At 45.0% G+C, this 26,802-nt stretch overlaps 1 protein-coding gene across 5 annotated transcripts in view; it reads right to left on the reverse strand.

The window, feature by feature from the left end:
- Positions 1–26,802, reverse strand: part of UBR4 (ubiquitin protein ligase E3 component n-recognin 4) — a 134,698-nt gene that overhangs the window by 75,499 nt on the left and 32,397 nt on the right. For all 5 annotated transcript variants that reach the window (XM_004741340.3, XM_004741338.3, XM_045063850.1 and 2 more), the window contains exons 20-46: positions 26,159–26,294; positions 24,948–25,027; positions 24,186–24,314; positions 22,346–22,528; positions 22,071–22,193; positions 21,752–21,981; positions 19,399–19,520; positions 17,107–17,204; positions 15,646–15,803; positions 14,705–14,914; positions 13,528–13,629; positions 13,124–13,224; positions 12,683–12,881; positions 12,100–12,288; positions 11,406–11,469; positions 9,703–9,894; positions 8,860–8,930; positions 8,621–8,768; positions 7,931–8,158; positions 7,107–7,277; positions 5,416–5,598; positions 4,296–4,454; positions 3,810–3,962; positions 3,210–3,437; positions 2,752–2,909; positions 1,595–1,766; positions 1,154–1,355 (exon numbers count right to left, since the gene is read on the reverse strand). In XM_004741340.3, the coding sequence (XP_004741397.1) occupies positions 1,154–1,355; positions 1,595–1,766; positions 2,752–2,909; positions 3,210–3,437; positions 3,810–3,962; positions 4,296–4,454; positions 5,416–5,598; positions 7,107–7,277; positions 7,931–8,158; positions 8,621–8,768; positions 8,860–8,930; positions 9,703–9,894; positions 11,406–11,469; positions 12,100–12,288; positions 12,683–12,881; positions 13,124–13,224; positions 13,528–13,629; positions 14,705–14,914; positions 15,646–15,803; positions 17,107–17,204; positions 19,399–19,520; positions 21,752–21,981; positions 22,071–22,193; positions 22,346–22,528; positions 24,186–24,314; positions 24,948–25,027; positions 26,159–26,294 (4,189 nt within the window). The remainder of the gene's footprint in view (positions 1–1,153; positions 1,356–1,594; positions 1,767–2,751; positions 2,910–3,209; positions 3,438–3,809; positions 3,963–4,295; positions 4,455–5,415; positions 5,599–7,106; positions 7,278–7,930; positions 8,159–8,620; positions 8,769–8,859; positions 8,931–9,702; positions 9,895–11,405; positions 11,470–12,099; positions 12,289–12,682; positions 12,882–13,123; positions 13,225–13,527; positions 13,630–14,704; positions 14,915–15,645; positions 15,804–17,106; positions 17,205–19,398; positions 19,521–21,751; positions 21,982–22,070; positions 22,194–22,345; positions 22,529–24,185; positions 24,315–24,947; positions 25,028–26,158; positions 26,295–26,802) is intronic.

Raw genomic sequence — 26,802 nt, forward strand, 5'->3', positions numbered from 1 at the left:
CTGGAATAGAGCCCCAGGGCAGGCTCCTTGCTTAGCGGGGAGTATGCTCTTCCCTCTCTTGCTCATGCTCTCTCCCTCTAATAAATAATTTAAAATCTTTTAAATAAATAAATAAATAAACAATAGAAACTATTCCTTTACAGGAGAATGAGCTGTATTGTCATCTCAAACATGGACTCTAAAATTTCAGGGGCACCTGCATGGCTCAGTTCGTTCGTTAAGCAACTGCCTTCGGCTGAGGTCATGATCCCAGGGTCCTGGAATCGAATCCCACATCAGGCTCTCTGCTCAGTGGGGAGTCTGCTTCTCCCACTGCAGCTCCCCCTACTTGTGTTCTCTCTCTCTCTCTCCAACAAACAAATTAATAAATAAAGTATAAAACAAACTTCAGTCACGGGACTGAAAAGGTCTCTGCTTAGCCTCCATCACTCATTCCTGAATTCAGGTCTCCACACCCTGAAGCGTCCTCTATCAGACAGGAGCAAGATTCCCAGCTCAGAGATCTATGACAGGTTCTTCACTACTCAGTGGGAAACTGACGAGTGGAAGCAATCTATCCTCCACTGGTTCATTCTCAGACTTCACATCAGGCAAGCTGCATTCCCCAAACCCAGAGAAAAATCTCTCTCACTAGATGCATGAGATCATTCTTTCCTGGGCACCACAGAACTGCAGATCTCAAGTGGAGAGCGAATGAGCGCTTGTCATTTGTACGACGAGTCTCTAAAAGCCACAAGAACACTGCTGGCCTCAGGAAACATGACACTGCTTTGGGGAAATCAGCTAGCATGTATCTCTACCTTTACGAAACAGGCAAGTGGGAGAGTCACCACTTCTTTTTTTTTTTTTTAATTTTATTTATTAAATCTTAAATTAAATTTAAGATTTTATTTATTTATTTGACAGAGATTACAAGTAGGCAGAGAGGCAGGCAGAGAGAGGGGGAAGCAGGCTCCCTGATGAGCAGAGAGCCCGATGTGGGGCTTGATCCCAGGACCCCAAGATCATGACCTGAGCTGAAGGCAGAGGCTTAACCCACTGAGCCACCCAGGCGCCCCGAGTCACTTCTTCACACTTAGCTCCATCTGCTCCATGTCTCGACTAGAAGACTGCCATCGCACCCCCCCACCAGTCTTTGCAGGAGGGCACTTACTGACGGTTGCTGTCTTGCGCTTCCGAACAGGCTTCATTATGCTGATGACACTGCTGGGCTGCAGGGACGGCTGGAGCCAGTAGGAGGTATTCTCCACGTTGGCCATGTAGATGCGCAGGCTGCCATCCTCACACAGGAGGATCATCGTGGTCCGCTGCTGCTCGTTGCAGGCCGTGTGCCGAATGGCAACCATGTCTTGGATCTGACAGAGGGGACAAAGGAGGGTGTTAGTTCCCATAACCAGAGATCAGAAAGAGGCAGAGAAGCAACTGGTTCCACAGTCATTTAGGGGGTGCAGAAGAGTGACAGGGAGAAAACGGGCAAAAGTTCTTTCATAAGCCTCTTCTAACGAAAGGGTCAGGGAAGGGACAAAATATACAAATACAGAAATACAGAATTAGACCAGGTTCACAGCCAAGTGGTGGGATCTCTGGCACGGACCTTTGCTTTTGCAGGCAGAGTCTTAATCTCTTGGATAAGAAAAGTGTCTGGTTTCACCATCACTACCAGTGGCACACCTGTAGTTTGCTGGACACAACACACCAGGCCAGGGTGGTTCATCACCTCGGACCACTGGCAAAGAGCAGGAGACGTCTTACTGCCACCATTGGAACTGCAGACAAGAAAACTGGCCACAGTCAGGGTGTCAATCACCAGCTAGTCATCCTCTTCTCGACTTAAAGGCCATACCTACCAAACACCTGACTCCCAGAGCAATGTATGTGCCCAGGGACTTTAATCACCCACGAGTCTCAGCTCTATTCTGAGCCATGCATACACTCACACCCGCCCCTCCCCTCCCTGTTCCCACGGCAGTAGTCCTGGTTTAGAAATCTCCCCTGCTGGCTCCCACTGTCTGAGGGAAGAGGTGGCCCAATGTGCCTAGAGGTCATCTACTGCATGGAGCTGGCTGAGGCGCATGACCCCTGGGCCCATCAAGCATCTGCAGGCACACCAAGTTCTGTGCGAACGGCACCCCATTTGATTTCATCTCCAACGAGGTAATCTTTCACAACACAGAGGCCAGAGAAACAATGCCTACAGCACTTTTAAGGCTCTTCAGTGGCAGATAGGAGAGACAGGAAGAAAGACTAAGCTGCTTCTCCCTAGCTCCCTAAAACAACTCAGCACCTCAAATGCACCTCTACTATCCGGACACCGATGCAAGCCTCTGTCTGCACCGCCCCCCGCCGACCCCCGACCATACCCTCACTGCTGACACCATGCTGTGTTCTGATCAACTATCCCAGCAGGGAAACTTAAAGGGCACTTTGGCTGCATCAGTGTCTAAGAGCAACTACCATTTCCCTCTCCAAACTCAGTTATCACCCTCAAGTGAGGTATGCTGCCTTGACTAGATATGCTTCTCCTGAGTGACAGCAGTCCCCAGACTACCTCTTACAGCTTGGGGTCTACACGGAGGACAAAACCATGCAGACAGCCAACCTGCCAACACTGGGTGCCTCTTGCCTTCAAAAGGGAGAGGCCTGCTGGGGCAAAGCTTCACCAGATTCCTAACAGACACCAGTGTTGGGCCAGAGGAGCCTCCTGCTGAACGCAGGCACCGTGGGAGCTCGGCCTGAAGCGCGCCTTCCCACCTTTTGATGTTGATGGAGAAAAGCTGCAACACTTCCAGAGTTGTCCTGCTAACGGTGGCTGCAAACGATTTGCCTTGACAATAGCTGAAGAACAACATCTGCAGCACGTGGGAGTAGTAGACGGACACACCGCCACCGGCCACCTGGCTGTTACTGTCCTGTCGGGGCATAGACACAACACTTGCATTAACCTCACCTGCTGCCTCCAGGACCAGCACTCAGTTTTGCAGCTTATTAGTTTTAAATCATGACTGTGGCTCTCATAATCTAAGCCATGTGGGCAATTCTTAGAAAAAGCATGAGAGTCAAGAAACTTCACAGTGAATCAGTTTGGTCCTAAAGGACAAGAGTTTCTACTAATAGAGGACAAGTCAGAGACTGAAGAAAAATGAAAAACAATGGAGGAGCTACCAAGCTAATCCATCAGGAAGAGGAGGAGAAGCGACACCTGCCCGAACCTTCAGGTCCTCGTGGTTGATTTCCAGCACATTAGTGACGTAGAAGGGCCCCTGCTGGGCACTGCTGGCCTCTTCCATGAGCTGGGTGTAGATGTAACCAGCTGAAGACATTATAACAATGATGTTCTTTCCCTCCTCATTGAAGAGGAAGGTAACATCTCTTATCTTTGAGCTTGGCAGAAGAAAGTAGAAGGTCGGGCTCAAGGCATCAACAGACAGGTCGTAAATCTGCAGGACAGAAGGAAAGGAAATCTAGTTCAGTCGCACCACCAAATCACCCTGGCGAATCCGAAGACCTGCCATCGGTGAGTAAGGGATATCAATTCTCACTCCAACAAGTGTCTGCAAGTATCAGGCACAGAGCATACAAAGATGAGTATCTTTTTACTTTCCCTCAAGGAATGACTAGGAGAGAGAAAGGCATCTACATCTTCTGTGACAAGATCCATGCACTTGGTAAAGCAATGTCATACTGCCTACACCCAGAAAGCTCTAGCCCACACCCTGAGAGAAGCTAGTACATAATAATAATAACCAGCCACTCGGGATTTAAAAACAAAACAATTTTAGAACCACAACACCGAAGAGCAGTAACTGTACCTTGACAAAGTCCGCAGTGACAATGGCTAACTCGGTCTGTGACCCGGGTAACCACACAGCCTTGATGATGAAGTTGCCCGTCGCCAACTGTGGGTGCAGAACCAAGTGATCCGAAACAGAGCCGGAGCTACTGAAGGTCAACACGTGGCAGTCCTGGACAGGGTTAAAGGAACAGACTAGTTAAAAGACGGCGGGAAGTACATGAACCCATTTCAGCTCTCTCAAGTCTTCCCTGACATTCCCTGCCTCCGGGTATTATTCACACTGTCCAGTAATGCACTCGGCTTCCAAGAACACACAAAAACCATTTCCAATAGAAGAAAGATCTGCAAGAGCTGGGAGAAATCCAGAGTAAAAATCCTTTTATATTCCAAAGGCTTTTAGATTTTCATCTTAACAATGAGTACGAGAAAGCGGCACCGACAACGGGGGAGAGAAGAGGGTCCACGGCGTGGACCTGCATCAGGTTCTGCATCAGGTTCTTACCTTCAGCCCGCACACAGCCAGGTAGTCTTCCTTGCAGGGGTTCCCAGTGAGGCTCAACACAGTAAACGGGACGGGGGCAGAAGCCAGGCGGGTCAAAGTCAACTTCCTTTTGCTGGAATCTGCTTGCTTCAAGAGCGCAGAGAGCTGCAGAACAGTGATCTGCAAGGGGACAACTGCCAGTTTATTCCAACCCACATCCTCTTAGAGAACACAGAGCCTGACAAAAGCTCCTTCCCTGCGACCCTAGTCCATAGCTAAGTCTCTTAGGAAAACCCTCTCTCCAGGTGGAGAGAGATGGAATGCCTTTCACTTCCTCCATCAGGTGCCCACAAAAGAGAGGAGTAATGAAACCAGCTCTTTATACACAGTTCATGAAAACAATTACCCAGTCCCTATGTACTATCGTCCTTTCTAGTTTTCCGTACAACTTTTTGTTGTACAGATTGCTAACAGATACCAGCGCTGGGCCACAGCAGCACTGCTGTATTGGTTTTTTTTAAAGTACTTTTGTTTTGTTTTTGTTTTGCTTTGCAGTAGTTTAGAGGGATCTTACAGACTTATCAGATTTCTAGTTTGTTTTTCACTTAAACTTAAACAACTTCACTAGTACTAGAGAAGCCAGAATACAGAAAAATGTTAAGACACCTGCCACCCTTCCGACTTTTACTGACTGGCTCTCTAAAATGACATAAGCTTCCCTGTGTCCGCAGCAGGCTGGGAGGGCAGGAAAGAACTAAATAAGGAACACTGTGTCTTCCCATGAAGACTCTCATCTCTTGGCGTGTGCCCTCCCCTCCAGCATAACCAAACCATGCCACGCCTGAGAGCCGTGCTGTCGTCGGTAATCACTAGTCACAAGCCCTTTCTCAAGGGCCTGAAGGATAGGTTTTGAGTAAGAAACTACTCATCACAAACAGCAACTGTTCTAGTCACATTGCTTCTAAGTTTAATCAACCAACTCAGAGTTGGAGTAGAAAAGCTCATTGAGCTCTGTCCTGTAAGGCATTCTTGGAACCCAAAAGACTTTTTCCCAGGGGGCCAGTCTGAGCATAGTCCTCTGTTTTGTTAGCACTTAAGATAAACATGACCTAAAATGAGTAGGAAAGAACTGGAAACCCACCTTCCCTTTCTCATGGCTAACAGCCAAATGCTGGCGGCGCCCATGCGGAGAGGAGAGCACACACATGGCCACACGCCTGAGCACGTGGGCGCTGATAAGCTGTCGAATAGTCTGGCCTTGGTCTCCACTGTAATTCATCCGAACATTCTCAAAGGCGCCTTCCTGGGAGCCTAAGGTGGGAACCTGGCAAAGAAGGAAGCAGAGAATAGGCAGGAGTAAACCAAAGAAAGCCAGTGGATTCATCCACTATTTATGGATAAAGACAACTATGCAGACCAAGATGCTGCACGATGCCGTCATTCGAAAAGTAACAGGTTCCAGTCTCTAATCCAGGGACAGTCAGGTAAGCCTCTCAAAGCAATTTTGTCAATCTGATAAAAACAACGTAGTGAATGTTTCACAAAGCTAAATTTAATTAATACAAAGTACTGGCTTCTTAAAATGCTAAAACACCCTTTTTGGAAGTCGAATGATGGAGGTAACAGATAGGAATGTTTTTCATTGACCCAACCCGGCAAAACTGAGTCGACAACTTTATGAATCACCATCCCAACACTTACTTGCTTCATCTTTAATAGCTCGAGGTCTAAAAGCCACTACTATAAAACTGGGACTCATTTTCACTACAATACCAGAGTATCTGTATGCACGTACATGTGTGTATTTCTGAGGGAATACTTTTCCCTTAGAAACAGTCTCCTTGGGGCACCTGGGTGGCTCAGTGGGTTAAAGCCTCTGCCTTCAGCTCAGGTCATGATCTCAGGGTCCTGGGATCAAGCCCTGAATCAGGCTCTCTGCTCAGCAGGGAGCCTGCTTCCCTACCCTCGCCCCCCACCTGCCTCTCTGCGTACTTGTGATCTCTGTCAAATAAATAAATTAAATTAAATTAAATTAAAATCTTTTTTAAAAAAACAGGCTCCTTGTGATATCTAGTCCTATACCTCGTTCATTTGTACACTTCCCTTTCAGAAGTACAGACACTTTACATGGTTTCTACTATTTTACACTGTTGCTAAACAGGATAGGCAATACACACCAGAACTCCTATTCTTGGTGCTGAGCAATAGGTTTTAAAGTAGATACTGACTTACAACTTCTAAATCATTTCTTCTTTTTTTTTCTTTTTTTTTTAAAGATTTTATTTATTTATTTGAGAGACAGAGAGAGAGATCACAAGTAGGCAGAGGCAAGTGGCGGGGGGGCGGAGGGAGCAGGCTCCCTGCTGAGCAGAGAGCCCGATGTGGGGCTCAATCCCAGGACCCTGAGATCATGACCTGAGCCAAAGGCAGAGGCTTAACCCACTGAGCCACCCAGGTGCCCCTTCTAAGTCATTTCTTATTAAAGAACTAAAGACAGTTGCCCGAAGGGCTATAAGCAGAAGACAACAAACATGATTTCTGCAAGCCACTGAAACCTTAGGTCTCCTACTTTATATACCGAAAAAAACGTCTCACTAGTCTAACTGTCCCCAGATGTTGTTCTTCACATCTTGGGGGTTCGTATATCCTTATGAAATGAAAAGTGGACTTACTCACTGAGTTGGCCCAAATGAGCTCTTGTGTCTTCTGAAGACACACCTCGCATGTGGCTCTCCAGCTGGCTAGCTAGGGAATGGCCATCCTCAGGATATTCCCCAGATGATCCAGTACACCGCGCCATCTCAGCTAATGTGCTGTTCCTGCCACACTCACCATCAGCTGGTCAGTCATCTCAACCACCTTGTCCACTGTGTGCAGCTCCCGGAGGGCTTGCTGAGCCCGGCTGCTGCTCCCCACAGCTGAAGCCTGCTGAAAGTTGGTCTGAATGGCATCCATGAGGAAATTGAGCATGTCTAACACGAGAGGAGCGAAGGAGAAATTGGCCTGAGAAAAATCCAAATACACAAGTGGGGAAAAAAAAAAAAGAAAAGAAAAAAATAATGGATCATACTATGATAATACATCTTGCCAATAACACCCTTCAGAATATAGAAACCCATTTGGGCACTTCCAATTTAATATTCGAGCCACCTCTTCCTCTCAGTAATACTGGATTCGTGCTACTAACTCTAGAGCAATCTTTCTAAACCAGGAGTCCCATGTTGACACCCTAATGCTAGAACACATTCCTCACACAGAATTAGCTGAATTCTCTCCCGTGCATCTAGAATTACTCTAGTTACGTGCCATCTTGAAAAAACTGCAGAAACAATCATGTAAATCACTTTCTGTATTCTGTGCTTTAGATGAGGAACCCTGGCCAAGAAAGGAGATCTGGGGTATTACACAGCTAAAACACACCCTCCCACAACCCCCCCCCAGGGCTCCTCAGTCCCAAATCCCTCCCTATGAGGCAAGAGCTTACAACACACCCTATCAGATCCATCCCGTGAAAATGAGTAAACTCAGAAAGGAGAAAACAACTCTCAGCCCCACCAGGGGCATTGCAAGGAGAACCCTGCACATGGCTTGCTCGGGAACCAACCAACCCGGCTCCGCACTGCCCGCAGCGTCCCCGGCACCACCAGAACCCTCACCTGGTTCTGCAGCTCCTCTCGGCAGCCCTCCACTGTGCGGCACAAGCTGCTCTTCTTGGGCTTCTCCTCATCAGCAACCTTCCCATCGCTGATGGTGACTTTGGCCTTGTCCGCTGGAGAAGTGCTGGTGTGGCGCACCAGACTCTCGGACACCCTGGGTTCACTCTGAAAGGCTGACTCCTTCATGGTGGAGCTCATGCCACTGCTGGGAGTTCGCTTCACCAGCGCCTGGAGACAGAAAATGTCAGAAACCTAAAGCTTGAACCACAAACACAGATTACACACTGCCTAAGATCTTGGTGGGAAATCCAGACCTGGAGGAGAAATTGGCCAACGATCGAAATGATATCCAAACACCTGAATTCTAAGCTTCATGTATACCTCTAGTAACAAAAATACTTCACCACTCACAGCCACAGTTCTTAATTACAACATCTGAAACTGTGGCAGGTCTTAAAAGAAAACTGCAAGGTGCTTTTTTTTTTAAAACTACAAGATTTTTAAAGACCTTGCAAGTTCTAACATTCCAAGCAAAGTGCTTATTAGGCCATGATCAGTGACAGACCCAGAACTTACTCCTAGACCCGGGCCACCATGAAAGTGATATGGCAGTTTCCTAGTTTGGCTTCAGCATTCCCGTGTCACTAACAAGTCACCCCTCCTAACCCAGCAAATGTTCCAAACTCTCACCAAACAGCTGCCATCTTCCTTGGCTCCACAGTCACAGAAGAAGGAGCCATATTTGGCGTAGGAAATCTCATGATCCTTGTGGCACACCTTAGCACAAACTGTGCACACACCTACCCCATCTACCATTTTACAGGTGTGACAGTGGTACCTACAAAGAATAAGAATGAGCAAATGAGCCCAGCAGTGCCAACGGCCCAAGACCCAACAAATACTCAACTGAAAGAAAGAACTTCACTTACCAATGCTGATTCATGAATTCTTTCTGAGTGATTGTGAAAGTGCAGAGTTTATTGCAAAGAGAATCTTCATCCTTCAAAGATAGTAAGTCTTTTTAATCAGAAATAAATCCTTCTACACAACCACCCCCAAAAATACACCCTAGAGAATAAACAGTCGATTCATAAATGACCAATAAGACTTACTCCTGGAAATAATCTGCATCTATAAACGTGCTACAATTCTAGATGAGAGATTAAGGTTTTACGGTTAGAAAAAAAATAAATCTGGGGTGCCAGGGTGGCTCAGTCGATTGAACATCTGACTCTCGGTTTTGGCTCAGGTCATGATCTCAGAATTGTGGGGTTGAGCCCAGCATCCAGCTCCGTGCTCAGCAGGAGTCTGCTTGGGATTCTCGCTCTCTCCCTCTACCCCTCCCCCTGCTCACACATGTTCGCCCTCCCTCTCCCTAATAAATAAATCTTTTAAAAAAATAAATAAATGAGATCTTAACACTTACTCTGTAAAGGAACCCAGACCACTGACATGAAGAAATCATCCCTAAGTCTCCATTTAGGATACAAAAACTGAGTAACTGCAGAGGAAGTGACTCTGGATGGAAGATGCCATATGCTTATTAAACAGTCCCTTCCCTTAGAGATCAGATCCCTACAGCCTGCTCTGCAGACCTGTAAAATCAGTCTGCCATTAGTTACGCAAGCAGGGAGAAAGCAAACAGGAGTGGGAGAGTTTTGAAGCTCACAGGAGCTAGAAAAGAGGGCTAACAGCTTGTTAGCATGAGCTCTGTCACTGCCAGTCAGCCGTTAATAACCCAGCACGGCCGCCTAGATGGCCGTGGTACTTACTGAATCCTCAGCCTGGGAGTCTTCCTCTTCCACTGCCAACTCCTCCACCCAGTCTGAGTCCACCTCAATGGCCCGCTCCTCTCCATCCACCGAGAGGTGACTTGGGCCTTGACCATTACTCTGGCTCAGGGCATTGGTGACATCAGCCAAGTAAGACATAATGTGGCAGGTGCACTCCAAGACTACCACATGCTGGAAGAGAAGACCACCATCACAAACCAAGAAACTTCAATTCTCTATATTTGATTACTGTATACTATGTTTTCTCAAATTCTTCCCAATAAAGCTCAAGATCAGGGAGACATGGTATAAAAGCAGACCAAAAAACAGGCTTTAATTATCTATTTCCTCAGCTCTGAACACTGTGACCGCATGTAGCCAGTCAACACACTGTACTGAATCAATGTGATCCATTCATTCTTAAGCAGGAAGACAACTCTCTACAAAATGTCTTAATAGGAGGTAAAATTGAAATAAGAAAAAGTAAAAAGAAAAAAAGGAAAAACTGGAGGCGAAAATTATTCAAAAAAAGACAACCGGTATAGAGAACAGAATGGTAGTTGCCAGAGACAGGAGTAGGGGGTGGGTGGAGAACAGAGGAAGGACGTTCATAAGACAGAATCTCCCAGTTATGAAATAAACAGTCACAGGGATATAATGCACATACAGGGAGGACCATACTTAACAATATACTGTACTGCATATCTGTGAAGTAAGAGAGTAGATCTTAGAAGTTCTCATTATAAGAAAAAAACATTTCGAGCTATGTATGGATAGAGATGTTAACTAGCCTTATCATGATGATCACTTCACAACCTACACAAACATCGAATCAATATGCTGTACACCTGAAAATAATATAGCATTACATATCAAGGACACCTCAATTTAAAAAAGTCTAGATTAAAAGTATGATTGGGCTCTCATTAGCTTTTTACCTACAAATAACATTTTTTTAACCATTAGTGAAAGACATTTACATTACTGGGTTTTAAATTAATGTAGTAAGGGAAGAACAGCTTCAGAAATCAAGCAAAAAGTTTTCCAACAAACCACAGCCAGTAGCTCATGTTTGCCTAAAATTCCAGCAGCCTGGCATCAAGGCCTCAGATTTCTAAGTCCCTTCCCTCTGCAATCTGACAATTCAGAGCGGAGAGGCAAAAGACTAGCAAGGAAGGAAGGAGACACGAATGGTACAGTGCTGGGTCTCTGAGGCCACTTAGCTGCTCTTAGCCACCTATGTCAAGTTCATGGTGGGGCAAGGTGGGAGAAAAGAATGCCTGTATGCATGATTTCTGTCAGTTTAAAACCTTCCTCGCAGCAGTGACCTGAACTTTCAGGTAAATTAAACGATTCTAGTAAGTGGACTAGAGCTGAGAACGCAGTCAGTGACCTACTCAGATCACACAGTTCCAATGCAGGAGGAGGGAACGATTTTCTACAGCATACCAATGTCTAAAAAATAGCAAGAATTCACTAGGCTTTAAGAAGGATTCAGTGGATGTTTTGTTTACCCTGTTATTTCCGCCCCCCCATCACTCCTCATGATCCAGCAGAGGCAGTTCACGGTACACACACTCCCAAGGCTTTGAAATTGTAGGCAGGCTGGCCAGGGCCAGAAGCCAGTCAAAAGAAGAGCCTTCTACATGACCACAAAGAAAAATCATCACTCCCTAACTGCTGTCACGCTGCACTTCGCTTACCTTTCCATGCATTACATTGGCATTCAGTTTTTCCACCACATTCTTCTGTGATAGGTATTTCTTGCTGTCCCAAAGAAAAAGAAGGAGGGGCAGGGGAGGCACAAAAATCACCCAAGGAACTAAACAAAAGGAAGCAGTTTCATGAATCCTGCATCAATTTGTGACACTGGGATGCAAAGGCATTCTTAGAAAACACCAAGGTGTGGGGTGCTCTGATCTTAGTTGTGGTGGGGCACTCTGGTCTTATCACTGACACTTGATACAATTTTCCTTAGACTTCTCCGAGGAATAATGAAGAGGAATCCCTACTAAGAATGTAGACTGAGTCTCAAATGAACACTTACAAACTACTTCCTCAATCCCCAATGAAAAGGTAGAGACGGGACACCTGGGTGGCTCAGTGGGTTAAGCCTCTACCTTCGGTTTGGGTCATGATCTCAGGGTCCTGGGATCGAGCCCCGCATTACCAGGGAGCCTGCTTCTCCCCCTCCTCCCTTCTGCCTGCTTCTGTGCCTACTTATGATCTCTGTCAAACAAATAAATAAAATCTTTAAAAAAAAAAAACAAAACAGGTAGATACTTAAGTTCTTTCATACTCACTCCAACCTACAAATAACTTGCAATTCGTTATCCCCCTTTTTTCTAAGAGCAATGCTGCACCTATAGATGGGGCCCTCCAATTTCATCATCTTACCATCTACTCAGCCAGTCCACAGCAGCATTGTGAAGCTGAAGATGGCCAGCACCTTGACCTGCACTGGCCAGGGTGGCCATCACAACCATGAGTTCAGGGAAACCAGTCCCATCACCATTGGCCAACATCTCTGTCGCCATGGGGATCAGGGTGCCTAGAAGCACAGCACACACACCTTCCCCAACTTGGCTGGTAGACAAGAAACCGCAGATTAGTAAGTAAACAACAGGAATCTGACTATACTTCTAAATTTATAAAAGAAAGAGATGTTGAAAATTAAACATTCAACACATGAAACTCCCCATCCCCTTCCTCCCCACTCCACATATATGCACCCAGTTTTGGACTTCAGCTATGAGAGCACAGAACAGTCACCCATCTGACAACTAACAGGCCCAGTCACTGCAGAAGTTTTTCCACAGGAGAAATTAAGGAGCTCTACTAGATTCCTTCGTCGACTGCAGGGAGCTCCTGAATTGCTCAAAACGCTAAAGACCAATGCCTGAAGGGAAGAATGCAGCAAATGCTCCCAACATTCACCTGGGGCCCTTAGGGACTTGTGACCCAAATGCATTTGTTCTACCTGTTTTCCCGAACAATGTACGTAGTCAACAGCTGCAACAGCTGCCGGTTCTCCTGAATCACATCCAGCTGGTCAGAGTCTTTGGGGGGCGACGCAGTCATGCGGGTGAGCCAGGCCTGGAGGCGCACTGGCTCCACACAAGCCAGCTGCGCCAGAGAGCCACAGAGATGCAGAAGGCTCGGGTTAGGGCTCTTCTCAGCTAGGGACAGACCAAGAGGCTACGGTCAGTGAAGGAGGGTGAGGGACAGGAGGGAAGGTGCCAACTGGGAGCCAGGAAAGGGGGAAGGAAAGGCTTTGAGCAAGTTTTCAACTTCCTTCCCAACTTCCTTGCAGGGATTCTCTGCACTTGTTACTCGGTAGTTATACTTGGGCAAAAGATATGCACAGTATCAGCTGGACATCAAAGTTCCCATAAGAAGATTAATAAAAGCTGTCACTCACTCAGCTGGAAGAGTTTGGTGAAGAATTTCAGAACTCGGTTACAGAATTTAGCAGAGAGGTTCTCATTGGCTGTCGCCATCATGATCTGCACGAGTTCTCCACTGGGAGGCAGAAGGGGGGAAAAGGGGAGAATCACATTAAGCCTCATAAAAAAGACATCCGCTTCTATTTCTTCACGATGTCATCTCCCCTAGGGGAACTGCTCACTGGTCAGTCAACGACCCTAGTTTTTCATGAAGTCAACTCCTCATCATGACGTCACCCCTTCAACCTGAAGAATGAGCAATTAATCTAAGTCCTCCCCACAGTACAAATACCTAAAGCAGGCTTCAAGTGTTCCCTGAGGAAAAAAATACCTAAGACATTCAAAAAATGTTCACCGAGTAAAACAAAATACAGCTCACCTCTCAGAGAAAAATTCCTCCATAGCTTTACGAGCCTGGCTGCTTTCCAGTTGCTTTTCCAAATACTGGAGACATTCCTCCAAGATGGATTCATCTAGTCCACTGAGCATTAAAAAGAAAAATTAACTACCAGAAATAAGGTCTGTTTCAGTGTCTTCCTAATACTGATTTTTTAAAAAATCCAAACTTTATGACTGAACTTCAAGAGCAATAGTCCCTTTTTTTTTTAAAAAAAAAAAAAAAGCTTAGTGTAAGGGATGTCTGGGTGGCTCAGTCAGTTAAACGTCTGCCTTCGACTCAGGTCATGATCCCAGGGTCCTGGGATCGACCCCCACACCAGTTTCCCTGCTCAGCGGGGAGCCTCCTTCTCCCTCACCCTCTACATGCTGCTCCCCCTGCTTGTGTTCTCCCTCCTCTCTGTCAAATAAGTAAAGAAAATCTCTTTAAAAAAAATTTCAAAGCTTAGCATTAAGCCTGGCTACACAGGAGCTCAGTATACCTAACACATTAAACTATAACAAAACAAAAAAGTTCCTAAAATCTTCAAGAATGTAGTCAACAGCTTAGAATTCAAAGAATCATTGCTACTGTTTCAAATTATAGAAAAAAAAAAGAAAGAAAGAAAAAGAAGTAGAGAGAGAAAAGAGGAAGGAAGGGAGGGGTGTACATTAGTCCAGTTCTCAGTGGGACGAAGCTGCAACTTCCTCCACTGCTCTTGGGGACCCACCCACATCGCTATGGCCTAAACCACCAAAGTCAAACGGTGGTGAGAGACCACCTGCCTAATTCCGCACCACCCATCTCAGAGGTACAGTTCCAAAAGTATTAGAAATTCTATGAAGTAAGAAAGAAAAAGAAATTTTATGAGGCTCCTCTGTACACTTCATTACATCAAGTACAGCGCTTGATAATCATCTGCTCAATTACTTAAAGTTTCCAAATCTGAACTTTAAGGCTTCCGCTTTCTCAGCATTGATTCCTAATAATTAATCATAAAAGCGGATTCCAAATAACCTTTCGTGCGTGGTCACAAGAACATAAAATGCACACAAGTACAGAACTTTCTGTTAAAAAGCACAATAAGCCATTAATTAAAGACACAGAGAAGCCAGTGCTGGGACATTCCGCTGCGAGCAGCAGGAGGTCATGGGAGCCTGACTGTCTCCATCAGGCTCACCTATTGGGATCTGCATGATTGGCCAGGATGTTGTAACAGCCAGTGATCAGCTTCTCATACACTCGAGCCAAGAACTCCTCAGACTCTGCGGGGCCCAGGATGCGCTCCAGGGAGTTGCTACTGATCTCAGCGACACTCTCAGTGCTTGACTCCAAAAGAAGGGGAAGAAGGGTCCGAATTACCTGTGGCGGATTCATCTCATCGGACCAACTTCAGCAAAGAAAACAGAACCATGTTAGTGAATATACTCCCCCCACAAAGGTGCAAAGGCACGGATAGGGCAACTCAATCATTTACTGAGACAGGAGGACTTTTATTCCCGTCTTTTTTCCCCGATAGTTATTTTTTTATATAGGTATAATCATACAACTTCATAATTTCATTTTTCGTGATTATATCAGAAACAAAACCATTTTCACACATAAACCACATTTAATAAAATGTTAAACAATATAAGATGCATTTTCCAGTATTGAGAAAAGAAAATCAACCCCTCCCAGACAACTTTCACAGGACTGCCTGGAACCTGGATCACGGTTAAGGCAATGTGATCAAGGCTTTCACCCAGGCCCTATGTACAGGCAGCCAAAGCAGTACCTCCACTGGCTTGCCCCAGGCCCCATAGGAGGAGAAGCTCACTCCCACGAGGATTCTGGAGATGCAGGATTTGACATACATCACTGCCACCTTAAAACTCCAACCCAAAGCACCTCAAAATTACGGTATGATTTAAAGCCTGCATGGTCTTTCCTGCCAGAGGGAAGGAGGTATTCTGCTACATCACATTCTAGGTCAATGCTCACACTCCACTCAGAAACCAGACTCTCTTTGCTACAGAAGCACGCAGGGAAGCATGATTACTGATGACACACTCCATCTTCATTTAGCTACGAAGGAACACTGGACCAGAGAGCATGCAGGGCTCCATAGTCGCTACTCACACAATAAGATCTCCGGTCAGCCTGACCAGTGAGAGGAGAGTGTGCTTCAGGGAAGCAGCCAGGGGCAGACTTTGGCCACAAAGAGTCCCCAAGTGAGCAGCTTGCACAGCACTGATGTAACTCTCTGAAGGGATGGTGTCATTAGCAAAGGCATTGCGCTGAAAGGAAGCAAAACAGACATGAATGGACAGACCATCTATCTACCCAGGATGAAATTCTCACATGGGGGGAAAAGAACCAACTGGCATAAACTAATACCCCATTGAGGTTTCTAGACAATGGCTCTACTCAGTATACACTATTACTCATCCTGGGAAGGAAAGGGGGATGAAGCAAAGGAAGCAGTTAAACAAATTTTAACTAGTACAAAGGTAACGCAAAATTTAAAAAGTTAAGGGGCACCTGGGTCGCTCAGTCGGTTGAGTGTCCAACAGCTCAGGTCATGATCTCAGGGTCATGAGATCCAGCCCCATGTCAGGCTCTACACTGGGCATGGAACCTGCTTAAGATTCTCTCTCTCGGGCGCGTGGGGTCTCTGTCAGCTGAGCATCAACTCTTGGTTTCAGCTCAGCTCATTAGATCTTATTAGGGTCATGGAATGGAACCGCATCAGGCTCCAAACTCAGCGGGGGAATCTGCTTAAGCTTCTTTCTCTCTCCCTTTGCCCCTCCCCTCCCTCCACCTCTTTAAAAAAAAAAAAGCTAATAAGTGAAAACGTTAGTACAAAGTTAAGATACCCAATACCAGTTTTCAAATAATTATAATATATTCTACTTAACACTAAAACTACTATCTCTAATAATTAAAAAGGATGCATATTTTGCAAAGCATCAGAGCCTCCATTAAAATATCTTCATTATCCTTCTGCTACAGCTCCGGGTGATGTAAATAGAGCTCATGATTATAAAGCAGGGATAACAAGATTATAATACTTGACTCTCCCGAAGAACTATAGCATGGGAATAATCTATTAATAGAGGTAACTTGGGCAGAGCAGACACAAAGGTCAAGTAAACTGACAGGAGACTCCACAGTCTTCTAACAGCCTCCAGAACCTGAAAGCTACCCTAGAAAACTCTGACAAAAGGAGAAGGTTCCTGACATTTTTCCTAAAAAGAAAATGAAAACAGCTCACATTTACTGAGAATTCAGGAGCCAAAGACTGTACCAGGTACCTTAGATTTAATACAATTAATCTTCACATCCCAGTATTAAGAAGAGAAGGAAATGGAGACCCCGAGTAATAAAACAGCTGTCTTACAACGCACTAACACAGATTTCTTAACAAAACAACCACTTAAGTACCATTTGGGTAAATCAAGCCTTTGATTATCGATTCAGCCATAGAAAATACACTGCAGCATACCAAGGCCTCTTGGCAGGTAATTTCAGCCTAAGGAATAAGAACAGAGCACAGAATGGCTAGCGCTCCGCATCTCTACTGTGAGAGCAGACACTCACCCAGGATCCAATGTTGGGAAACTCGTTGGTGTTGATGTTGTTCCAGGATTCACACACAGCCTGCACCCAGGATGGTAAATTCTGAACCAGCGTAGGACCTGGAGGCGACAAGAAGGATGACGAGTCATCACAAGGGAGAAGAATGACACATGCTATTTTTAAGCCAAGCCCAAACACAGAAAGATACACCATTGCCCAAGCTGTCAGCATTCTTACTAAGATCACTTAGATGGATCTTTCAATAGCAGTACTACACATCCAAGAACTAGCTAATTGCTTAATAGCTAACAATGTCAATTATAAGGTTTTCATTTCCTATCATGTTCACTTTCTAATCTTGCAAGTAAAGGCAACAACTGAAAACAGAATGCAAAGTGGGAGCCTGTGACTACAAGTCAAGCTAAGACCGCTACTCAGCATCTCCCACACCCTCCACCCATAGGAAACACTTTGATCTCCTCTCAAGACAAATCTGAGGGCAAGGATTCTTTTTTTTTTTTTTTAAAGGTTTATTTATACATTTTAGAGAAAGGTGAGGGGCAAAGGAGAGGGAGAGAATCTCAAGCAGACTCTCCACTGAGCACGGAGCCTGACACTGGCTGATCCCACAACCCAGAGCCAAAATCAAGAGTCAAGACACTTAACTGACTTTGCCACCAGGTACCCCTGAGGGCAAGGATTCTTTTTGGTTTTTTTTTTAAGATTTTATTTATTTATTTGACAGAGATCACAAGTAGGCAAGGGAGGCAGGCAGCAGAGAGAGAGGAGGAAGCAGGCTCCCCGCTGAGCAGGGAGCCCCATGCAGGGCTCGATCCCAGGACCCCGGGATCAACCTGAGCCGAAGGCAGTGGCTTAACCCACTGAGCCACCCAGGCAGAGGGCATGGATTTTTTTTTTTTTTTAAAGATTTTATTTATTTATTTGACAGAGAGAGATCACAAGTAGGCAGAGAGAGAGAGGAGGAAGCAGGCTCCCTGCTGAGCAGAGAGCCCGATGCGGGACTCGATCCCAGGACCCTGAGATCATGACCTGAGCCGAAGGCAGCGGCTTAACCCACTGAGCCACCCAGGCGCCCCGAGGGCATGGATTCTTAATGCACATCAAGAACAGCATTCTAGGGGCGCCTGAGTGGCTCAGTGGGTTAAAGCCTCTGCCTTCGGCTCAGGTCATGATCCCAGGGTCCTGGGATCGAGCCCCATGTCAGGCTCTCTGCTCAGCAGGGAGCCTACTTCTTCCTCTCTCTCTCTCTCTCTGCCTGCCTCTCTGCCTACTTGTGATCTTTGTCTGTCAAATAAATAAATAAATAAAATCTTTAAAAAAAAAAAGAACAGCATTGTAGGGGCACCTGGGTTGTTCAGTCAGTTAAGCATCTACCTTCAGCTCAGATAATGATCCCTGGGTCCTGGGATTGAGCCCCATGTCAGGCTCCCTGTTCAGCGGGGAGCCTGCTTCACCCTCTCCCTCTGTTGCTCTCCCTGCTTGTGCCCTCTGCCAAATAACTAAATAAAATCTAAAACAAAAACAAAAACAAAAAATGCCAGCATTCCATGAAGTAGGAGAATTTAATTTCTGAAAGTGTGACTACCTGAACACTGAAAGGGCATTTTAACGCTTTCAATTCAGGAAAATACAAACTGTTATAAATCGAGACTATAATGACTGCTCTTAACTCCAGTCTTCCTCAGGCCCTTTTGCTTCCCCATCCTCCATTTCTACCAGATCATTCCTAACACAGGGAAGAGGTTTGCCCAACACAAAGCAGCAGCTCGCCAGTCTTCCTCATCTCCACAAATGAAACGGAGAACACGGGCTAATGCTTTAGAACCAAATGGCTTTGGGTTGGATCCCAGCCGCCACATCCTGCAAGATGTAGGATCTTGGGCAAATTAACTTCTCTAAGACTTTGTCTCCTATGGAGTAAAAAGGGAAAACTAACATTTCATAAAGCTCCCAAGAAGAGTGACAGAGATAAATCTATGTCAACTTTCAACAAACAGAAAGGTTCCAGTAAATGGTAAACGTCAATAGACAGTTAGAGAAGTGGTAGGACTAGTCCTACTAGTGGTAAAGACATTTCAAAAGCACATTCAGGGGCTCAGTGGGTTAAAGTCTCTGCCTTCGGCTCAGGTCATGATCCCAGGGTCCTGGGATCGAGCCCCATGTCGGGCTCTCTGCTCAGCAGGGAGCCTGCTTCCTCCTCCCTCTCTCTCTGCCTACTTGTGATCTCTATCTGTCAAATAAAATAAATAAAATCTTTTATAAAAAAAAAAAAAAAAAAGCACATTCACTTACCCAGAGTGTTCGCCTTGCACCTACTAGAGCCAATAGCCAAAACAGCAGCAAAGCCATGCAGTTTCTCCTGGGAAGGTTTTTCAGTGGATCCTTCTTCATTAAAGTTCTGTAGCAAATAGGCTCTGAGAAAACAAACAGGGGATACATGAAAGCTGAAGAATCTACTCCCATCACAGTTAGAAGAAACTGCCCTAGACAAACTGAAACACCTGCACCTCTATTAAATGTAGCTTACAGTCCCTGCCCCTTTGTGATCTTGTAAAAATTCCAAGGGGCAGCTGTCTTCCAAAGAACATCCCATCCTCTGAAATGTTCCCAAAACATAATTCCAGGACAAATGAGCTTGGCAAACATTGAACACTATCTACCCACCTCCCCCTGGCCCTGAAAGATGGGCTGTGTATATATTGAAGGATCTGAGAAGTACGGTTCACCTTTGAATAACAGGAATTTTAACTGCGCAGATCCACTTACATGCATATTTTTGTCAGTAAATAAAATATAATACTGTGGGGGCACCTGGGTGACACAGTGGGTTAAAGCTTCTGCCTTCGGCTTGGGTCATGATCCCAGGGTCCTGGGATCGAGCCCCACATCGGGCTCCCTGCTCAGCAGGGAACCTGCTTCCTCCTCTCTCTCTCTCTCTCTGCCTACTTGTGATCTACATCAAATAAATAAAGTATATATATAATACTATGAACATATTCTGTCTTCTTTATGATGTTCCTAATAGCATTTTCTTTGCACTGGCGTAATTCTAGGAATACATGATATAATACATAGATATAAAAAATAGGTGCCAACAGACTCTTTGTTATCAGTAAGACAATTACTGCAATTCAGGAAGACACAAACAGCTATAAATTTAGAGGGTAACTACCACCCTTAACTCCAGTTCTAAAGTCCTTTCACTTCCCCATCCGGTCAATAGCAGGCTATCAATAGTATGTTTTGGGGGAAATAAAAGTTCTATGCACATTTCCAACTGCACAGGGGAACTGGTGCCTCCAACCCCATGGTGTTCGAGGTCAATTGTACTATACTTTTTCAAAAGCAGTTCAACCATTACTTACTCAAGACTTCCCAAACTCACTTGCCAGGAATATTTATTCACAGCTTAGTGCACAAAAGAGTTGGCCTAATGGTCCAGATTGGAGCCTAGAAGCTCTCAGAGGGCAGGGACTTGCTCAGCTTTGCTACTGCCATACCCCACCTCCCTGCCCCTGTCGGCACCTAGAGAAGTACTTGACACACAGCAAGCACTCCCATTTGCTCTTCATACCTACTGCTTGTATATCGTCAAGAACTATGCCTCCAACAACAGGCCTCAATCTACTTATTGCAAGACATTCAAACTTAGGCATTAATTAAGCTTCACAAGGATCTAAGTCCCTTTTAGCATAAAAGCTCCACAGAGCAGGAGTGCCTGGATTCAGTGCGTTAAGCCTCTGCCTTCGGTTCAGGGTCATGATCTCAGGGTCCTGGGATCAAGCCCTGAATTGGATCTCTGGACAGCAGGGAGCCTGCTTCACCCTCTCTCTCTGCCTCCCTCTCTGCCTACTTGGGCTCTCTCTGTCAAATAAATAAAATCTTTAAAAAAAAAAAAAAAGGCTCCACAGAGCAGGAGCTGAACGGTGAAACTCTCTTGGGACCAGAGGAAGTAAATGAGTGTAAAGGGACCCAGTAAGAACAGCTACGTGGGGTAGCCACATCTTGACTACGGTGCGCTAATGTCGTGTGGCAAGTCAGACCCAGTTTTACCAGTTCATCCTATGTAAGAAAAGCCAGAAATCTTATTTTGTGAATAAACTCTCTACCTGCATACAGTGAAAGTAGATTAAACATCACGCAGAGCTAGTTCTACAGGGCATGAAATTTGCAACGTGTTATTTTAGAAGACTGGATTTTAAAACACTCCCTGACTCACTACAAAATTTGTTTCTCTACCTATATGAAACTGAAAGAGCATTTAGAGCTTCATCTTAGTGCATGACAAAAATGACATGTTTGGGAAAATTTCATTATCTTTCCTTGTATCCTACAAGTAAAATGCTAGAAAATATTTAAAGGTTCACAGAAATCAAACAACTTCTTGACTCTTTCTGTACTATTTGAAAATTCTCTCATCAGGCATCCCTCTCTTTATATTAGAGAAAAAAACATTTTACTGAGAAGGAAAAAAACCTTAGGCTGACAAAAAGGAAACGTTAAGATTCTGAGTCATTAAGGATCTGCACAGTACATAGAACCACTAAGTTCAAATTGAAGAATTTTCAGGCTTCTAAAGAAAATAAACCCCCCAAGAATCTAAACTCCCCATTTCCGACATCTGTGGTCAGGCAGCCCACCGCACCTAGTGAACGATGCATAGGTGTCAATGAGCTGTAGCGTGGCTGGAAGGAGGTTCTTGGTGATCTCAGATGACTTATGAGGATCTGTCTCGGCAGCCATCTTGGAAAAATGTTCATCCAGGGAGACCTGGACCTTGGAAATGGCAGCATCAAGGGTGTAGATGGACTGCAGACTTGGAATTTCATGGAGTTGCAAAATGGTGGTACAGTCGATGCTACAGAATGATGAGATCTTCAAAAGTACCCAAAATATTAATTAGCTGTGGCAAAGGGCTACGGCAGAAGCTAAATCCTGGCATTATGGACCCAAAACGAACATACCTGTCGAGCGAAGTATTCCTCTACAATTTCAACGTCATATTTCACTGAGCTGCATTTGGTGGATGCAAGTTCTAGGAGAGAACCAGCATGTTCTGCTTTCATTCCCTGTTTGATAAGGTGATCCTGTTTGGACAGCAAGAAAAAGTGCTCAGGAGATTAAAACAGAGAGAGTCTAAAGCTTTCATTACCCTTAAAAACTGACAAGTTCCCACAAGCACAGAACATGGTGGCTTTGGTCACCCCTTAGCAGAAAGCCGTATGTGACACCGTCGTACCTTTATCCAGTTGACATAGGAGCTGATACGGAGGCGGGAAGACCAGCGCAGGGTGTGTAAGATGTCACATTCACTCATCTCAGGTGAATTCATGGCCAGCTGATTCATGTAGGTCTTTGATGGTGGCAAAATCCCCAGGATCCTCCACAGTATCAAGAAGTAACACTGAAGGGCACAGGCCTCCTGGAAGAAGCAAAGAGACCGGTCACAGCAGTGGCACTTGGTATCATGTCATGAGCCTGCAGACAGCAAGAACCGTTCCAAATACACTGCTTAGAGCAGACTGTGTGCAGTCCTGATCTTCAGCTCAGATCTGACTCACAAGTCTGGTCCGCTCGTCTTTGACAGAGAATATATCTAATAACAAAGCAGAAAACAGGGCGCCTGGGTGGTTCAGTGGATTAAGCCTGTGCCTTCACCTCCAGTCACGGTCTCAGGGTGCTGGGATTAAGCCCCGCATCAGGCTCTCTGCTCAGCAGAGACAGTCGTTAACCATCTGCCTTCAGCTCAGGTCATGATCCTGGGATTCTGGGATCAAGCCCCACATCGGGCTCCCTGCTCATCAGGAAGCCTGCTTCTCCCTCCCCACTCCCCGGCTTGTGTTGCCTCTCCCTCTCTCTCTCTCTCTGACATATAAGTAAATATAATCTTAAAAAAATATATATGAAGATGCTAACAGAGACAGGAAGAAGGTGCCCCTACAGCAAAAGTGGAGCCCAGCAAATAACATTTTCCTTCTAGAATAAGTTCAAATCCTAATAAGTTCAAAATCCTAATAATCTCAAATCCTCTCTCTGTGCCTGCCTCTCTGCCTACTTGTGATCTCCCTCTGTCAAATAAAATCTTTAAAAGCGGGGGGGGCAGAAAATAGTAACACACACACATAAGTAACTTGCTCCTCCTGTGCACTTCTCACAGGCCAAAGTCACTGTTCTAAGACAACTCTGGCTCCCCAAGAATTTACCAAGTAACCAAAAGACAGCAGATCATCCTGGCCAGCAACCCCCATCATCAGATGTCCCTTTTTATGGCCTGAACTGCTCTTATGGCTTCTAGAGGTAGAGACATATTCATGGAATCACAGGAAAAAACACCAGTGGAAGACTTTCACTGTCACATATCAACCACCATTCACTGAAGGTCTGATATTTAGGTTGCCATTATCTCTCAAAGTCATATAGGTCCCTCAATGTAACAAAAAGAAAGGCAAAAATGGTTAAATTATCTCCAAAGTGAATATAACTACCCAAACGCATAAAAATACTGAACTATCAGGGCGCCTTGTGTGGCTCAGTTGGCTAAGCAGTCAGCTCAGGGCACAATCCCCAGGTCCTGGGATCAAGCCTCAAATCTGGCTCCCTGCTCAGAGGGGAGCCTATTTCTCATTCTGCCCATTCTGCTCCCTCCCCACTCGTGCTCACTCCCAATCTCTCTCTCACTCTCTCTCGCAAATAAATAAAATCTTTAAAAAAAAAAACAAAAAACCTTAAGCATCTGTCAGTTCTGGAAACAGGTAGTTCAGTAACTGATGAGATCCCAAAAAGATATTTCTGGTAGAACCACTACCCAATTATTACATTCTGAACTCTTTAAAAATCAGCCTGGGTAGGACGTCTGGGTGGCTCAGTCATTTAGTGTCTGCCTTCAGCTCAGATCACGACCCCAGGTCCTGGGATGGAGCCCCACATCAGGCTCCCTGGTCAGCGAGGAGCCTGCTTCTCCCTCTCCCACTCCCCCTGCTTATACTCCCTCTCTTGCTATCTCTCTGTCAAATAAATAAATAAATAAAATCTTAAAAAATAATAGTAATAATAATCAGCCTGGGCTTCAGTGGTCTTACCAGGGCCGTTACGTTCTTGTTTTCCTTTCTCCTGACGGTATCCAGCTGGGATCCAGCTGCAAGCAGGGATGTCAGGGCGGTATAAAGCTCATCATACTTGACAAGCTTAGAGAAAAGAACATCACATGCCTAATATTGAGGGGAAAAAAATATTTTTTCTTACTTTCTGAAATATATTGTCTACTACCCATCCATATCCTATCATTTAACCTCATGACTGGCAAAATACCTCATTCAAATTATAGGTACGAATTTCTCATTGCAGCAAGATTCCCACTCAGGGACCGCTCTCGGTTTATGGGCCATTTTGAGCAAAGAAAGGCAGGCATTAGAATGAGGCAACTATTTTTGTCATTAAAAATATCTAGAAGGTGCCTGGGAGGCTCAGTCATTAACTGTCTACCTTCAGCTCAGGTCACGTTCCTGGGATCCTGGGATCGAGCCCCACACCAGCAGGAAGCCTGGCTCTCCCTCCCCACTCCCCCACTTGTGTTGCCTCTCACCCTTCCTCTCTCTGAAAAATAAATAAAATCTTAAAAAATATATCTACACGTGAAGATGCTAGAGACAGGAAGAAGGTGCCCCTACAGCGAAAGTGGAGCCCGGCAAATAACATATTCCTTCTAGAATAAGTTCAAATCCTAATACAGGCCAAATTCCCTTATTACAAAAACCAAGTCATTCCCTTTTTCCCCAGACAGACTGATTTTGGTGGAAACCATCTGACCCACATGTAAAATGGGGTTTTAAAATTCCTGGTACCACAGAATCGAGTCGGTTCAAATCATCCTCCGAGGCTTCTGGGGACAGGACACAGTAGAATCTGGGTTGTGGGACAGCATCTGAAAAACAATGGGCTCATTAAAAGAATGGTTTCATTCTCAACTCTTCTTAACAAGTCTAAAATGTAAAAACTAAGAAAACACTTTGGACACTTGAAGACACAAACAGCCTTGGCACTACTGACATCCAAGGCCACGTAACTGCTACAGTCCTATGCATGACAGGATGTTTAGCACCCTCCCACTGTGACAACCAAAAAGGTCTCCAGACATTGCCAAGGGTCTGCACTGGGGGAGGGGCCCAATCATCCCTAGTTAAGAACCACTCCTCTTGGGGCGCCTGGGTGGCTCAGTGGGTTAAGCCACTGCCTTCGGCTCAGGTCATGATCTCAAGGTCCTGGGATCGAGTCCCACGTCGGGCTCTCTGCTCAGCGGGGAGCCTGCTTCCTCCTCTCTCTCTCTCTCTCTCTGCCTGCCTCTGCCTACTTGTGATCTCTCTGTCAAATAAATAAATAAAATCTTAAAAAAAAAAAAAAAAAGAACCACTCCTCTAGAAGATAAAAGAAGTGCTCTTATAATCACCAAGTTAATCATTAAAACTGGGTCTTTAACTAACTGCATTAAACTTAAATGCTGTCTCCCCAATATCAAAGGGACTAAGTAATAGATCCCAGTGATAGTAAATTCATACATAGGTTTGATAAGAGTTTCCACAAAATACATTTAACAGCAACAAGCCTATGGATGAGCAAACACACACAAAAAATAAACACAAAAGGCACTTCATGAAAAGAATGGACAACCGCTCCTGAGAGACACCAGAGAGAAGGTCACGGCTCCCATTATTTTCTGAACAGTATCCCACCATGACCCGAAAAGATATTTAGCCTATGGGCAAACCATATTCCTATGGAAAATTAAATGTAATCATTCAGAGTGGCAGGAATCCAAGTACTGTACTCTATGAGTAGACACACGAATTCCTAATTCTTACGCCTCAATGTTGTTTTGCCTTTTGTTTTTAAAGCAATGTGGGATATGTGACAGTCTATTTCTAAAAATGTTTTGAATCCCTTGGTATTTGCCACCTGTAGGGAACAGACTAAATCTTAAATAGTCTGTAAGCACCAAATTCAATCCCCTCAATGAAAACCAATGAGTCAGCATCTTATGGACAATCTTCTTTCTGACCTGATGAAAAATGCTTAGACCAGTTTTCTTCTACTTCTTTGAACCCATGATAGAGAGGGGTTGTTGCCCGGCGGCTGTTGCTGTCCTGGGATCCATTTGCCCACCCAAAAGGAGGACTCAGCAAGTTATGCTGCACCTTTTAAAACACAAATACTCAAATTAAAAAAAGATACATAGCCACATTCCGCATCTCACTGCAGGTGTGTTAACTGATCAATATATCAAAGCGGGGGAAACTCACAAACCAACATAATGTTTTGCTTTTTCTGTGACTTCTTTGGGGAGCATCTTTTTGCCAAAGTATGATGGGAACAGGGCTCAAGCAAACATTTTAGGAAATGCTGAAAAGTCCTTAACTGGCCATCCCATCCTCATGTTGGATCCCTACAACAGAAGAGTTCACTAATCCATAAAACTTACTGCTCAACCATCTTTCAACTGCTAACAAATATTCAAGAAGGGCAGATGCTCAGAGCACTGAGCTGGACACCAGGTAAAGTAGGTTAATTCAAAGGACACCTGTGAACAGAACCTATAATCCAGTTTTCACAAAACCATCAAATCGAATAACCTACATTTACTGCTCCTAGCTAGATACAAAGTGTGAGTGCACATACACAAGTCCAGAGGTCTTCCTAAGGTTA

The sequence above is a fragment of the Mustela putorius genome, unplaced genomic scaffold (genome assembly GCF_011764305.1).
Source record: "Mustela putorius furo isolate JIRA1106 unplaced genomic scaffold, ASM1176430v1.1 tig00003853_pilon_pilon_pilon, whole genome shotgun sequence".
Taxonomy (NCBI): domain Eukaryota; kingdom Metazoa; phylum Chordata; class Mammalia; order Carnivora; family Mustelidae; genus Mustela; species Mustela putorius.